Here is a 13,716-nt window from a genome sequence, read left to right as displayed (position 1 = left end):
TTAAGCAAGCCACATGAATTTGACCTACACAAAAGTGAAAACCAAGCAGCAAATTATAACTTAGATTCCATCTGCATCTGCTGTCATCCCTAAGCTAGCTGCACTGAGCAAGCAAATAAGTTTTGAATCTTTAACCTATGCATTAATTTGCAAGTCCTTTTGTCTGTGCACATTCTTTATGATAACCAGTTGAGTTTCGTAGACTATCAATATATTACTGGTGAAACCTCCTATACTGATTAATGCTTATTGAGAGACTACTATAACATTATAGAATCTTTGAAAAGCCAGAGATAGGAGGGAAGAAAGTTCAAAATGTTGAGGGAGAGTTGATTTGACTTTTTCTTTGATAGGTTTGTTGGGTAATATAAATGATTTGGATGGCTTCTTGAGCACTACTGCTATCTTGATGGACAATCATTTTTTAGTAAACCATGATTCTGTCGTTCAGAATGTCATGGTGGTCAATACAAATGGGTGATATTTGTATTTAGGAGAAACACTAAGTTAAGAGAAGCAGAAATAGATATACACAGAACAAGCATGGCCTCTGCCAGATCTTACAAAACAATCCGAATTATCTTCACATTGGTTGTACTTATTGCTTCTTCTATTTCATCTGCCTTTTCTATGCCAAATGATATATTGGATTCCAGTGACAACCACCTGTTACGCAATCAAACTATCCATCTGAGTCAAAGGGTGCAGAAGTTAAAGAGAATTAGAAGGTATCTGAGGAGGATTAACAAACTCGCAATCAAGACAATTGAGGCAATTCTTTTTCATACCTTTCCAGTACTGTTGCTAGCTAAATTTGGCATCTTTTTAGTGGTTTTCAGTTACTAATTTCAATTTGCCTAACTTCTTTGACACAGAGTCCAGATGGTGATCTAATAGATTGTGTCCCATCTCATCTCCAACCGGCTTTTGACCATCCTCTGCTCAAAGGACTGAAGCCACTGGTAATTGTGTTCAGAATCAGATCATTTGCTCTATGTTTCTGCAGAAACTAGAGTCTAAAGAAACTATTTTGTTAAAAGTACATTTACACATACCTAGTAATGGGCTGAGAAAATTAAAACATATCCAGATTTAACCTGGGACACTATGATGAAAGAAATTTGATGTCTTGAAAATTTTTGTTTGGACTGGTTCTGGTATAGACGGAGCTTCTAACAATAACTCTGCTGATATTTTCACAGAAACCAACCCACCATGGTTCTAGGAAAAGCATTCAACTGTGGACTGATTCTGGTGAATTGTGCCCGGATGGTACTGTACCTATCAGAAGAACTACAATGAAAGATGTCCTGAGAGCTGGTTCACTGCACAAATTCGGCAGAAAATCTTTCAGCAAACAGAATACTAAGATAAGCAGTAATGATCAACTGGTAAGTCTGTGAAATGAAGTAAAACGGCACTCAAAAAACCTTGGTTCAGTTAGTTTTTAAGAAACTAGTTAGGTCAGTTTCTCAGATTTATCAAGGCAATGATTTCTAAATCAATGCATAAGCGACTCGAAGTTTGGGGAAACTTATCTTATCTTCTTCCTATAATTACATCCAAATGTCTCTCTCTCTCTCTCCGAAAAATAGATCATGCCATTTTCTTATTCTCTCCTCAAAATAATTACATTTCTGGAACAATGCCAAACAAATGAGAAGTTTGAGAAGAGAATAAAAGTGAAATTCTTACCAAAGGAAAAAAATGATATTTAAGAAACTCATTGGACAATATGAATAAATCAAGTTGCAAATCAAATTGCTGTTAACATATTTGGCTCTGTCTAAGCTTTTAAGTTTCCAATCGTAGCATCAAAAGTTCATAGATTCGGATTTTATACACATGACTTTTCTTTATTTGCAATGTAGAGACCTGTTGGCGATGTTACTGGAGATTGTTACTCTGGAGCACGACTCTACATACATGTCTGGAAAGCTAATGAGACGGACCAATATGACTTCAGACTGTCACAAGTCTGGATGGCCTCTGGTAATAGTACTAGTAATGATCTTAATACCGTTGAAGCCGGCTTGCAGGTACGTAAACTAGACACAAGAATCATGTTTTCTAAGTCTTCGGGGGTAGAAGAAGACATCTAAGGATCAGCCATTTTTATATTCTCCAGGTTAATCCGAAATTATTTGGAGACAACTCCCCCAGATTCTTCACGTATTGGACGGTAAACCATCAAATATGCATCCTTAAGTTACGTTTGTATGTGCTAGACATAAAAGTTCTTGATTGCTGATCACTTTCAATCTGCAGGCTGATTCATATGGAACCACGGGATGCTATAACCTCCTGTGTTCAGGCTTTGTACAAACTACTAATAGAATTTCTTTAGGGGCAGCAATCTCTCCAAGATTTTCTCAGAATGGCAGAGAACTAGATATCGGCATACCGATGATCATCGCAAAGGTAAGCTCAATGCCATCTTATGCAACCTTCCAGTTCAGATTCTTAGACTTTAATTGAAACGTACTTAGCTTTTTTCTTGCAAAATGAAACTAAATTCGCATATTTGCATTCGACACATGAAACTAAGAAAAGTACAACCCTGTTATTATTTGCCTGCTCAAATTAGGCAACAGTATGTCATAACATACGAATGGTTGTATATCATCCTCATTATAATATCTTTCTGGCTTACCAACTATTCTTGATATAGTTACTTGATTGTCAGATTCTCCTCTCTGTCAGGGCATCAGGATTTTTTATTTATTTATTTATTTTTCCTTTGTTGACAACAACTAAACTTTTTTTTTTTTTGGTTGACAACAACGAAACTTCTGTTACTAGTTCATAACAACTGGCTTTAAATGAAGCTTCATTTCTTGAACTCCGCTAAACCACACAACTTCCATCAAAGTAATGGATCACAAAAAATTAAAGGCAAGTGACAAGGGCAGTTAGCAAGTGCATGCCACCTTTAATATCTCCACAAAAAAAGAATATGTTGGGTTACTAGCAAAATGCATGTGCTTCACATGTGTATGAACTTGCTTAAATATAGGGCAAATTATACTTTACCCCCTTGTGGTATAACTAATTTTCACATGACTCCTTTATAGTTTTAGAAGTTATATATAACTCCCTTATAGTTTGGATTAAGTGTTAAAGTGACGGAAATGATCATCTGTAATGAAAACTAGGACAATATCGAAATTACCATTGTTTAAAAACTAAAATGACTGAAATGACCAAAATATATAAACATAATATGCATTACACTCTAATCTCATATGATTTTATATTTTATCATATAACTCCCTTATGGTTTAGTACTTTACCATATAACCCTCTTATGGTTTTTATATATATAATCCCCTTGTGGTTAATAAGTAAGTTGAAGAATAAGTAATTTTCAACTTTACATGGGAATATTTTTGACATTTTAGTTGACTTTGTGATGGATTGCAAATTCTGTTAGTTTGACACTTTAATCCAAACCATGAGGGAGTTATATATAGTTTTTGAAACCATAGAAGAGTTATATAAAGAAACACTAAACTATAGGGGGGAAAAGTGTAATTTGCCCTTAAGTATATGATATTGAACTTAATCAAAATTAATGTCATTATAGGCCAGAAAAATCAAATGTCAAAGAATCTATTGATGTTTAAAGTTGAATTGGTCATATGTTTTAGTTCTTAGAGTAAATAAAAAGAAAAAAGACAGGAATACACTGTCACGTGAAAAACCATGGCCATGGCTTTATCAAGAGATACAATTGATTAAGTTGAAAGATATATATCACACCATCAAATTTTAAATTTTAAGCAAAAAGATTGGACAAAATTCTACAAACTCTTACATGACTAATAACAAAATTGGTCAAAATAGTGAAGCGTTGCATGGTGTATAAGCTTTGTAGACTTTCTTTTTTCATCCATTCTTTAGTTTGTTGTCTATTTTGGTGTGCAACACATGAAGTGATCTCCTTCTCACTATTTTATTCTTTAATTTTTTTTATTTCAGTTGCATAAAGAAAACACAACTATTTTTTTTCTTTTTTATACTTATCAACGATTTACTTTAGTATTTTCTCTCTTTATGGCAATAAACGTTGAAATTTTTTTGGAAATTAAAGTTACATTTTCTATCATACATGCATAATTTTTCATAGTTTAGTTACCATGACTTTCCATTTTTTAAATTATTTTATTAACTAACTATTGGTTTAACCCTCACTCTTAAGATACTAAAGTAGATCTTAGGCAATGCCATTTGATAACTGACATAGTCATGACATTCTAATATTTTATAATTTAATCACTTAGTACTCATAAAACCAATCTAATTTAATAAAGATTTTTTTCTACATGAAAGAGGTTATAAATAAAAGAAATTCACATTCGTTGTACATATTTGATTGGTTTGGCATATACTATACATGTTGAAGATTTACAATTATTGGCTTTACCTTATTATAGAAGATATTACCAAAATTGTATCAACTATACAATTAAAAACATTTATTTAGATTCATAGATATTTTATTTTGAATCTTTGGAAATCTTTTTTTTTCCAGTTTCATTTTGACTATATATGTTTTGAGATTTTCTTCAAATTTTAATTTGGAAGAAGTTCAAATCCTTTCTACTTTTTTATTTTTGTGATACAAATTATGGAAAGTATCTAATAGAAAAACATTTTTACAAAGTTAATTTTATTTATCCATGTAGCCCTTTTTTTTTATTCTGAATAGTTTCTGATCGACATTTGTGATTTTAGTTAAAATACGATTACATTATATAGTAATAGATATAGTCTATATTTACACGTCTGTACTTCTCAAAGAAGGAGGATACCCATGGTGGGACGCGTAATTTATGTAAAAGAAGGTCCCAATTAATAAACTCATATGTAACAAGCTTGAACTAATCATGTCACAACTCATTTTATTCAAATGTCAAATATCTTTTTTTTTTTGGCATATTTGATAGAGTAGTAATCATGTTTGGACTGGTATTGTTTTGTAAATATTATTTGCTTGTGTTACAAACACATTTTTTTATTTTTTTTTATTTTTTTTGATCACTATTAAATTTTTTTAAAAAGAAAATCTCATATATATCACCAAAGATGGAACTAGGGGATGTGGGAAGAGCCTCTTTCAAGTCTATTAAAATTTAAGTTTCCTCCCTTATGAGATTAAAAATTTTTCAAAATCACTCTTTATAAATTGAAGGGTAAATTACTTATGACCCCCTGTAGTTTTACAAAATGATAGACCCTCCTAAGGCTTTAAAATAGCCAAATAACTCCCTTGTAGTTTTAGTGGAAAATGGAAGGAATGCACAACCAGTTTAGGCATTTATACCAAACGTGCTTTAACATCCTTGTAATCCTCTTATGATTTATATAAATATCCATTTTACCTCTTGTGATTTTTGCATTTATCGACGTAATCTCTCTATAGTTTTATATAAGGTAGTTAAGCCGTTGATTGATTTAACATTTAAGTAAGGGTACTATTGATAATTCAACTAATGACATTACATAACTATTTTCCATCAAGCTTCAACTTCATATAAAACCATAGGAAGTGAAGTGGACATTTTGAAGCGTTGAAGGATCATGTAGTAACAGATGAAATCACAGGGGGTTATATGTAAATTATTCTAAATTTAAAATCTCACCCCTACAAAAACTCAAAAATATTTTAGGTTATACATTTAAGTTTAGATATATTAAAGCTTAAACCCTCACGATATATTTTGTAGTTCCATCTACGTATGTCACGTTATAATAGTACTACATTAGTCAAGTAATATTTCAAATAATCTCCTGCCCAAACACACTGTCTTTATACTACTCAAGTTTCATTTTTTAGGATGCTAAGCATGGGCATTGGTGGCTCGAAATCGGGCCAGGGTTAGTTGTTGGATATTGGCCATCACTTCTGTTTAGTAGTCTACATAGCCATGCAAACATGGTTCAGTTTGGGGGAATAATGGTTAAAGCCAGATCAATGGGACTGAATGCACCAGCTCAAATTACAACGGGTGATATTTCAGTAGGAGGAGTTGGCAAAGCAACGAACACTCAAGACTTGGAAGCTGCTGAAGCCCTTGATAAATTAGTGCCTTTATGTAGTGTAGGAATCTTTGCAAGACAGCATTTCGAGGTGTCTAACATGGTCGAATAGTGGCTTCACATGATTGTGAGTGGCTTGTCTTCATATTTGGTATGTTTTGTATCATTCAGCAGACTATATATTGTGGATTCACAGACATCTATCTATCCATCCATTCAGTCCCTTCCCAATAAAATTCCGTTTTGATCCTTGTTCCTCTTCAATGATGTAATCTTTCTGTGCTTTTGTGATTTACGCAAATACTAATTTTTAAAGTTATTTTTATTCTTCTAGCAAGGGAGGGGATAAGGGAAAATGAGCCAAGAATCTCTAATTTCTGAAATCTCAATTTTATCTTCTACATCAAGGCCTCCTTAGCCACGCAAATACTAATAATTCATCTATTTGCACTGAAAAAAAAAGGACGTGGTTTTTGTATACATTTTTTTTTATTGGCATTGTAGTACTAGTTGCTTTTGTATACATTTCATTGGTAGTGTAGTATTAGCCGCTATAGTGTTTCATTGTTGGTGGGTGTAGCTTTGGATGTTTGGGGTGATTTTGCATAAGGGGGTGGTGGCAACAACCTGTTACTGTTGATAATCGGAGTGCCTTGATTTGGGAGAAATTTCTAAAATTATTATGATTTTTAAAAAAATTCTACAAAGGGGGTATTTTGTGTACTGGTTTCTGTTTTTGGGGTCTTCGCATTCATCAAATGCGAGCTCAAGGAACTCGCATTTGATGAATGCGAACTCTCAAATTTTCTACCACCGAAATTAAAAAAAAAAAAAAAAAGCTGACCTCGCATTTCACAAATGCGAGGTTATTGTTCCGGAAAAAGATGAGAAATGGTGTGCGGAAAAGAAAAAAGCCAACACAAAGCTCGCATTTGTGAAATGCGAGGTGAGGTACCTCGCATTCGACAAATGCGAGATACTCAGTCTGAAACCCAATTCAAAAATGTCTCGTAGCCAACAGAAATTGGAGGTCACTTTCTCGTCTCCTTTGCTGAGGTAGTCAGTGCTCCAAGCATCTCAGTTCCCCGCCATTGCCATTGTATTGTAGACGAAATCGCTCACATCTCGGCAGAGGAAATCCCTCACATCTTTGTCGTCGGAAGCTATTCGCTGAAACCAAGCTGTCCCATTTCTGCCAAGCTGTCTGGAATCTGTGCATCTCCCCCCCTCCCTCCCAATTTGCCATAAGAGGTATGAATTTATCTTTTTTTTTTTTTGCTTGTCAGTTTGTTTGTTGTTTCAACAGGATTTTTGTTTTGCTGAATTGAGCTGGCTGTTATGTTTTGGCAATTTATTAATCGTTCTTGTTCTTTCGGTTTGAGTCGCATTAGCTTGCCATGGTTAGTTTGACAATTAGTTTGGAAAAGGGAGAAAAAGTTTGGAAAATCACAGTTTCTGCATTTAGTGCAGAGGAAGTAAGATCCGAGGTCGGATCGAAGTCAATCCAGACAAATCCGACCCCGGATCCATAAGATACGAGTTCGGATCCAAGAAAACCCGGCCGGATCCGAGGGATCGTCTGTGTTCCTGGTGAGACGGATCCGAGGCTTGTCGGATCCGAGGACTTCAAGAACCGATCCGTGCTCGGATCATTTCGCAATATGTCTGAAACCGAGGGCTCGGTTCCTCAGTTTCCAGATTTCCTCTTCCCTCTTCTCACCGAAACCCTAATTTTCCATTTCATCCATAAAACTTCCAATTTTTCACAATAAAAACCTTCCCTAAGCTCTTGTGAGCATTAAAAAAAGTAATTAGACTTTTAAGGGGAGATTCTATCAATTTTTTTTTAAAAAAAAGTAATGACAATGTGTAATATATATATTTTTCAAAATATATATAATAAAAAGTAATTTTTTTCAAAAAATATATATCTATTATGAATAATAAATTACAATAAACAAATAAAATTTGGAAATGATTATTATGCTAGATCTTTATTTTTGCATTTATAGCAAATTATATCTTGTACTCTATAAGAAAAATAATCACGTAATAATCGTTTGATAAAGGGTTAAATGCAAAAAAATCCCTATAAACTATTTACCCAGTTACAATTTATCCCCTAAACTATAATAATAGGTATTTTGCCCTCTTGAATGATATGTTTGGAAAAATATACCCCTTTTAATGTATCATATTTGTTAATTTTCTTTTTAAATTCTTCCTTTTTTTCTTTAAACAATTGTTTAAATAAGTAGACTAGATTAGTTAAAATTTGTTTATTTCTTAATTTCGTAGGTCAATATTTTATACAAAAAAAATGTATGTGAGTAAAAGATTTTTTTCCCAAATGTTGAATTCAATGTCATTTAAGAACATTTTCGGTTATTGCTAGACACATAGTTCGTAGCATTGAAGATGATCCTGGGTTTAAAGTAAAGAATATAGTAAGCCATGTTAAGGAAGTTTTGAAGGTGGGTGTCTCTTATAAAAAGGCTTTGTACGGCAGACGTAAAGCTATTGAACTTATATTCGGTTCTTGGGATGCCAATTTTACTGAACTACCGAAATATGTTGATGCACTTATGCAGTCAAATCAGGGATCTGTGATCAGGTGGTTGCACCATTCTGATAGTACGGATCGTGTGAAGACATTTAAGTATGTCTTCTGAGCTTTTGGACCGGCTATTGATGCATTTCACATGTGTCAACCGGTTATATGTGTTGATGGCACTCATCTGCGAGGCGAATATAAAGGCAAACTACTTGTTGCAGTTAACGGAAGATGCCAACAACAAGATTATTCCGCTAGCCTATGCCATTATCGACGAAGAAACTATTTCTAGTTGGTTTTGGTTCATGGAACAACTAAGATACAATGTGGCCCGTGATCGGTATCCTATTTGTGTCATTTCGGATCGGCATAATGGTATCATCCATGCCATGACACATTATGACTATTGGCAAGAACCTTTGGCCTTTCATAGATTTTGTCTACGACACGTTAGGAGTAACCTAATGACTCACTTCAAAGGCTTGCACCTTAGAAGGTTATGTTGGGCAATGGGAAAAGCCAGACAATTGCGCAAGTGGCGGGCATTCAAACGAGAATTGAGGAACATGTTTCCAGATGCATGGACTTATCTGTCTAACATTGGAGCTGAGAAGTAGTGTCTAACACATGACGGTGAGAACCGTTGGGGTATTCTTACAACCAACATTTCCGAAAGTTATAATAATGTACTTAGAGGAGCACGTCATTTGCCTATCCGGGCTTGTATTGATATGACATTTCATCGGACAGTTGAGTTGTTTAAAATAAGAAGAGAGGATGTTAGACATTGCCGTAATCCATTTCCTCCAAAGATATGGCGGCGGTTTAAGAATTCGGATCTGAAAGCGGGAACCCATAGGGTTGTTGAGTTCGATGGCTCATCGGGGGTGTACAAAGTTGTGACTGGTAGACGTGTGGATGGCAAAGGGGGTAATACACTAACGGTAAAGTATTTTGATAAAACATGCTCTTGTGGTAAGTGGCAGTGCTACAGACTTCCCTGTTCGCACGTGATGGCCGTGTGCAGGCACCGAGGTGATAATCCTGGTGCACTTGTAGATCTCCAATTTACAAAAAGACGGTGGGCGGTGCAGTATTCAGGAAAGTTTAGCCCTTTGCCATATCCGGATACTTGGTTCCAACCAGATTGGGAGCTACGGGCAGATAATAGTAAATATGTTGCACGTCGGGCTGGAAGGGTATGAGCTAGAAGAATTCGGAATGAGATGGATGAGAGAGACCCAGAGGAGCCAAGAAGATGTACAAATTGTCATCAATCAGGTCATAATAGAAGAAATTGTCCAAAATTTAGTGCTTGATATCATCAGTTTTAGGGATAGGAACCAGTGTACTATGATATCTGTAATTTTTTGGATTATGGAATTAATATGATTTATGAGATATATGTTGTTGATCAATGTTTCAATCGGGTCATATTTTTGACCTTGTTTTTAGCAGGTCTGTATTTAAAGTGTTGCATTAGTTTTAGAAACTCCTATTCTTCTATTCAAATGTGTGTAGGCTTATATGTTACATAATGTATTTGCAGCTATTGTTGTCAGAGGTATGGCCGACATTCCTACGGGGGCAGTCCTGCATCCGGGCCCATTTGTGTATGATATTATCTCAGCAGGCACTGCACACCAGGCACATTCTATATTTGACGGGCACATTCTAGGTGATCAGTTTGATGTCAGACGATGTGATAGGTATTTTTGGGATCATACACCTATCCCTGAGACTGTTCGGCATTATATTCGATTGGTTGGCGTTGAAGGGGTGCTTGACTGTGGATATATGATGCTCGATCATGCTTTGATCACTAGTTTAGTGGAGCGATGGCGGCCCGAGACTCATACATTTCATCTCCCCGTTGGAGAGACTACAGTTACCTTACAGGATGTTGAGGTTCTGTGGGGTCTATCATAGATGGTTCTCCAGTTATAGGGATAGATATATCTTATAGTGTTCAGGAGTGGATGAATTTATGTGAGGAGTTGCTTGATTTTTCTCCAACGATATCAGATTTTGATGGGCGACAGCTCAAATTGGGGTGTTTATCTAGAGTATTAGATGCAGGGTTGGCACCCGATGCTTCGGATGTCCAATGTAGACAGGGGCCCGCGTATACCTGCTCCTGATATTAGGCGGTCATTTATTATCAGATAAATCTGGTAATAAAGTCCCGTTATTGTATATGCCATTACTACGAGATTTGGAAACTGTTGGGCAATATAGTTGGGGTAGTGCGATATTAGCAACTCTGTATTGATCATTGTGTAGCGCCACATCTTCCTCTAAATCGTCCATTGCGGGACCATTAATATTGCTTCAGGTACATTTGTCTCGTTCAACGTGTCTAGATTTAACTATAGAATTATAAATGATCAATTAATATATTCAAATACAATTTAATTACAGCTATGGGCGTGGGAATGTATACCAACAGTTCGCCCTGATCGAGTGCATCCATTAGAGCACTATCCTGATCCATATGGAGTTCGGTATGTATATCAAATATATGTCTATAATACTAATACAAATCAATTGACGCCTTTAAGACACAACGGCTCGAATTCGTTCCTGCAGGTGGAATGTTCAATTTGATGTACACAGAGTGGCAAGACATATTGTATCTATATTTCGAGATCAGTTGACGGGCTTACGTGCCCGAGAGGTACACTAACATCCTTTGATGCTTTTGTGATTGGACTTTGCCGTTATATCTGAGTATTTTTTCATTAAAATTAGGGTCATATGTTGGTTGAAGGTTATGTCATTGAATAATTATTGGTCTTGCAGTTCATATAGCAGCCATACTCGGACGATATTCTCGCTTCTCTGCCTGCATATTGTACTGCAGGACGCCGCATTTGGAGATATGTCATGTATCTCATATGTTGGGAAGTTGTCGAGCCACATCTTCCGAATCGGGTTATGAGACAGTTCGGATATCATCTGCCCGTGCCTGATCTAAGATTGACCGAAAATCAACAGGCACTGCATTCTCTTGATCGTCGTGGCAAGGGGAACCAAGACTGGTTAACTGCACATCGAGCATATGTTGAGGTGTGGACTAATCGTCATTCACATGTGGAAGATGGTGTTGTAGTTGAAGATCCTACATATCCATCCGATGAGTATCGACAGTGGTATCGCGAGCGGACAGTGCTATATGTTTCAAATCCTACTATGCAACTCATTTTTCCGGAGGGCTTTCAGGGTGATAGCGCCAGAGCATAATATCTGGTAAGTTTTCCTTACAACTAGTGAAATAGATTCCCGGACAAGTTGTCGATATAGATTTAACTCTATTAATCCTTATTCATTCAAATATTTGCACTCCAGATGGATGCTATGGCTCAGGTGTATTACATGGCAGAGACCTCTCTAACATAGAGTGACGAACAGCACGCGAATTATTTTAATGCAATGAAGGACTTTGCATCAATGACATTAGAAACTGTAGGGGAGTCATCCCGACTTGCATTTCGCCCTCCACGAGTGCCACAGCAAATTCCACTGCCAGCTGACCCCCGTCGCGTTGAAAGAGCTCCTAAGAATGTTCACGGAGGTCAGCATGGCGGTGGACGCCGTCGTAGATTCCGATCACCAGAACCCACCGTCCAAACTGGATTTGATGGAAGGTCACAGGCTACTGAGCACCAGGGCACCTCTACGGGACCTATTGGTCATTTTAGGTCCTCAGTACTTATGGAGGAGTTTACGCCCAATACAGATGAGCATCATGGCAGTGGTGAACAACATGTGGGAGGTACAGATGCAGGCCAAAGTACCCAAGCACTTGATCAAAGACTTGAGTCACAGATTACGCAAGTCGATATGGTGATGCCAGCCCAGCCACGTCGCACACAAAGAGCACACAAACCCAGAGGATGTGGCACTCATGAAAAACTTGGACATCATTGATATTCAAAACTCTAATTGTGTGCTCCTGTTATGAATATTATTCTAAGTGTAGGGGAGAAAAATGTGTGGGACTTGTAGTAGTTTTGTGTTTTGTATTTGGACAAGTTGTCGGAAATATTGTTTAGATTAAATGTTGTCTATTTTGGATTTGCTGGCAGGGAGTTTAGTCCACTTTTAAGGGGAGATTCTGTCAAAATTTTTTCAAAAGATAGTAGATGTATATATATAAACATATATATATATATTCATGGAGCATATACAATGTGCATTTCATGAATGTTCAAGTGAGTTCCGGTGATAACATGTTTATAATTGCTCATGGACTCATTCAATGTGCATACGGGACCTAAAGGTGTCATTTTGGTGTAAATGTGTAAAAAAGATCAAAGAACCTCACCCCTTGATTTGCAATGTGGATATGTTTGATGTGTTTTGATAGGTTGGATATTGTGTTTTTGGTATATTACACTTGTGTGGGGGGTTAGATTTGATGAACAGGTTGTCAAATGTGTATTTCGAAATTTGGTGAAAATGGGAGAAAAAGTTTGAAAAAAATTGCAGTTTCTGCAAATGATGCAGAAACGAAACAATCCGAGCTCGGATCCAAAAAAGGATCCGCGCTTGGATCATTGGAACCCATGGCTTTCAATTGTGAATCCGACCTCGGATCCAACAAAACTCGGATAGATCCGAGGGCTCGTCTGAACTACCGAAATAGATGATCCGAGCCCTTTCGGATCCGAGGGATGATAAAACAGATCCGACCTCGGATCTGTCGAACTCAAAATTTGAAAATTGTGAATCCGCCCTCGGATCCAACAAAACTTGGATAGATTCGAGGGCTCGTCCGAACTACCGGAATAAATGATCCGAGCCCTTTCAGATCCGAGGGATGATAAAACAGATCCGACCTCGGATCTGTCGAACTCAAAATCTGAAAATTATGAATCCGACCTCGGATCCAACAAAACTCGAATAGATCCGAGGGCTCGTCTGAACTACCGCAATAGATGATCCGAGCCCTTTCGATCAGAGGGATGATAAAACAGATCCGACCAACAAACCCGAGGTCGTATTCACAATGTTCAGGTTTTGAGTTCGACAGGTCGGATCTGTCGAACTCAAAACCTGAACATTGTGAATACGACCTCGGATCCAACAAAACTCAGTTAGATCCGACCTCGAATTTG

At 36.7% G+C, this 13,716-nt stretch overlaps 1 protein-coding gene across 1 annotated transcript; it reads left to right on the top strand.

Annotated features, from left to right (window-relative positions):
- The first annotated feature begins 51 nt into the window (after positions 1 to 51).
- LOC113740377 (protein neprosin) lies at positions 52 to 6,292 on the top strand. Its single transcript, XM_027267987.2, has 7 exons — positions 52 to 771; positions 876 to 962; positions 1,203 to 1,391; positions 1,872 to 2,039; positions 2,129 to 2,182; positions 2,269 to 2,421; positions 5,840 to 6,292. The coding sequence occupies exons 1-7, from the start codon at positions 544 to 546 to the stop codon at positions 6,152 to 6,154; spliced, it is 1,194 nt and encodes a 397-aa protein (XP_027123788.1). The 5' UTR covers positions 52 to 543; the 3' UTR covers positions 6,155 to 6,292.
- Positions 6,293 to 13,716: the final 7,424 nt, after the last annotated feature.

This window comes from Coffea arabica, chromosome 4c (genome assembly GCF_036785885.1).
Source record: "Coffea arabica cultivar ET-39 chromosome 4c, Coffea Arabica ET-39 HiFi, whole genome shotgun sequence".
NCBI lineage: Eukaryota > Viridiplantae > Streptophyta > Magnoliopsida > Gentianales > Rubiaceae > Coffea > Coffea arabica.
The sequence above is the reverse complement of the archived record's forward strand: the minus strand, read 5'-3'. Positions and strand labels throughout refer to the sequence as shown.

Excerpts from the sequence above, each read along its gene's own strand:
- LOC113740377 (XM_027267987.2), top strand. The coding sequence starts at position 544 with ATGGCCTCTGCCAGATCTTACAAAACAATCCGAATTATCTTCACATTG. Across the intron at positions 1,392-1,871 it reads TAAGCAGTAATGATCAACTG|AGACCTGTTGGCGATGTTAC; the intron begins GTAAGTCTGTGA and ends TTTGCAATGTAG. Across the intron at positions 2,040-2,128 it reads CCGTTGAAGCCGGCTTGCAG|GTTAATCCGAAATTATTTGG; the intron begins GTACGTAAACTA and ends TATATTCTCCAG.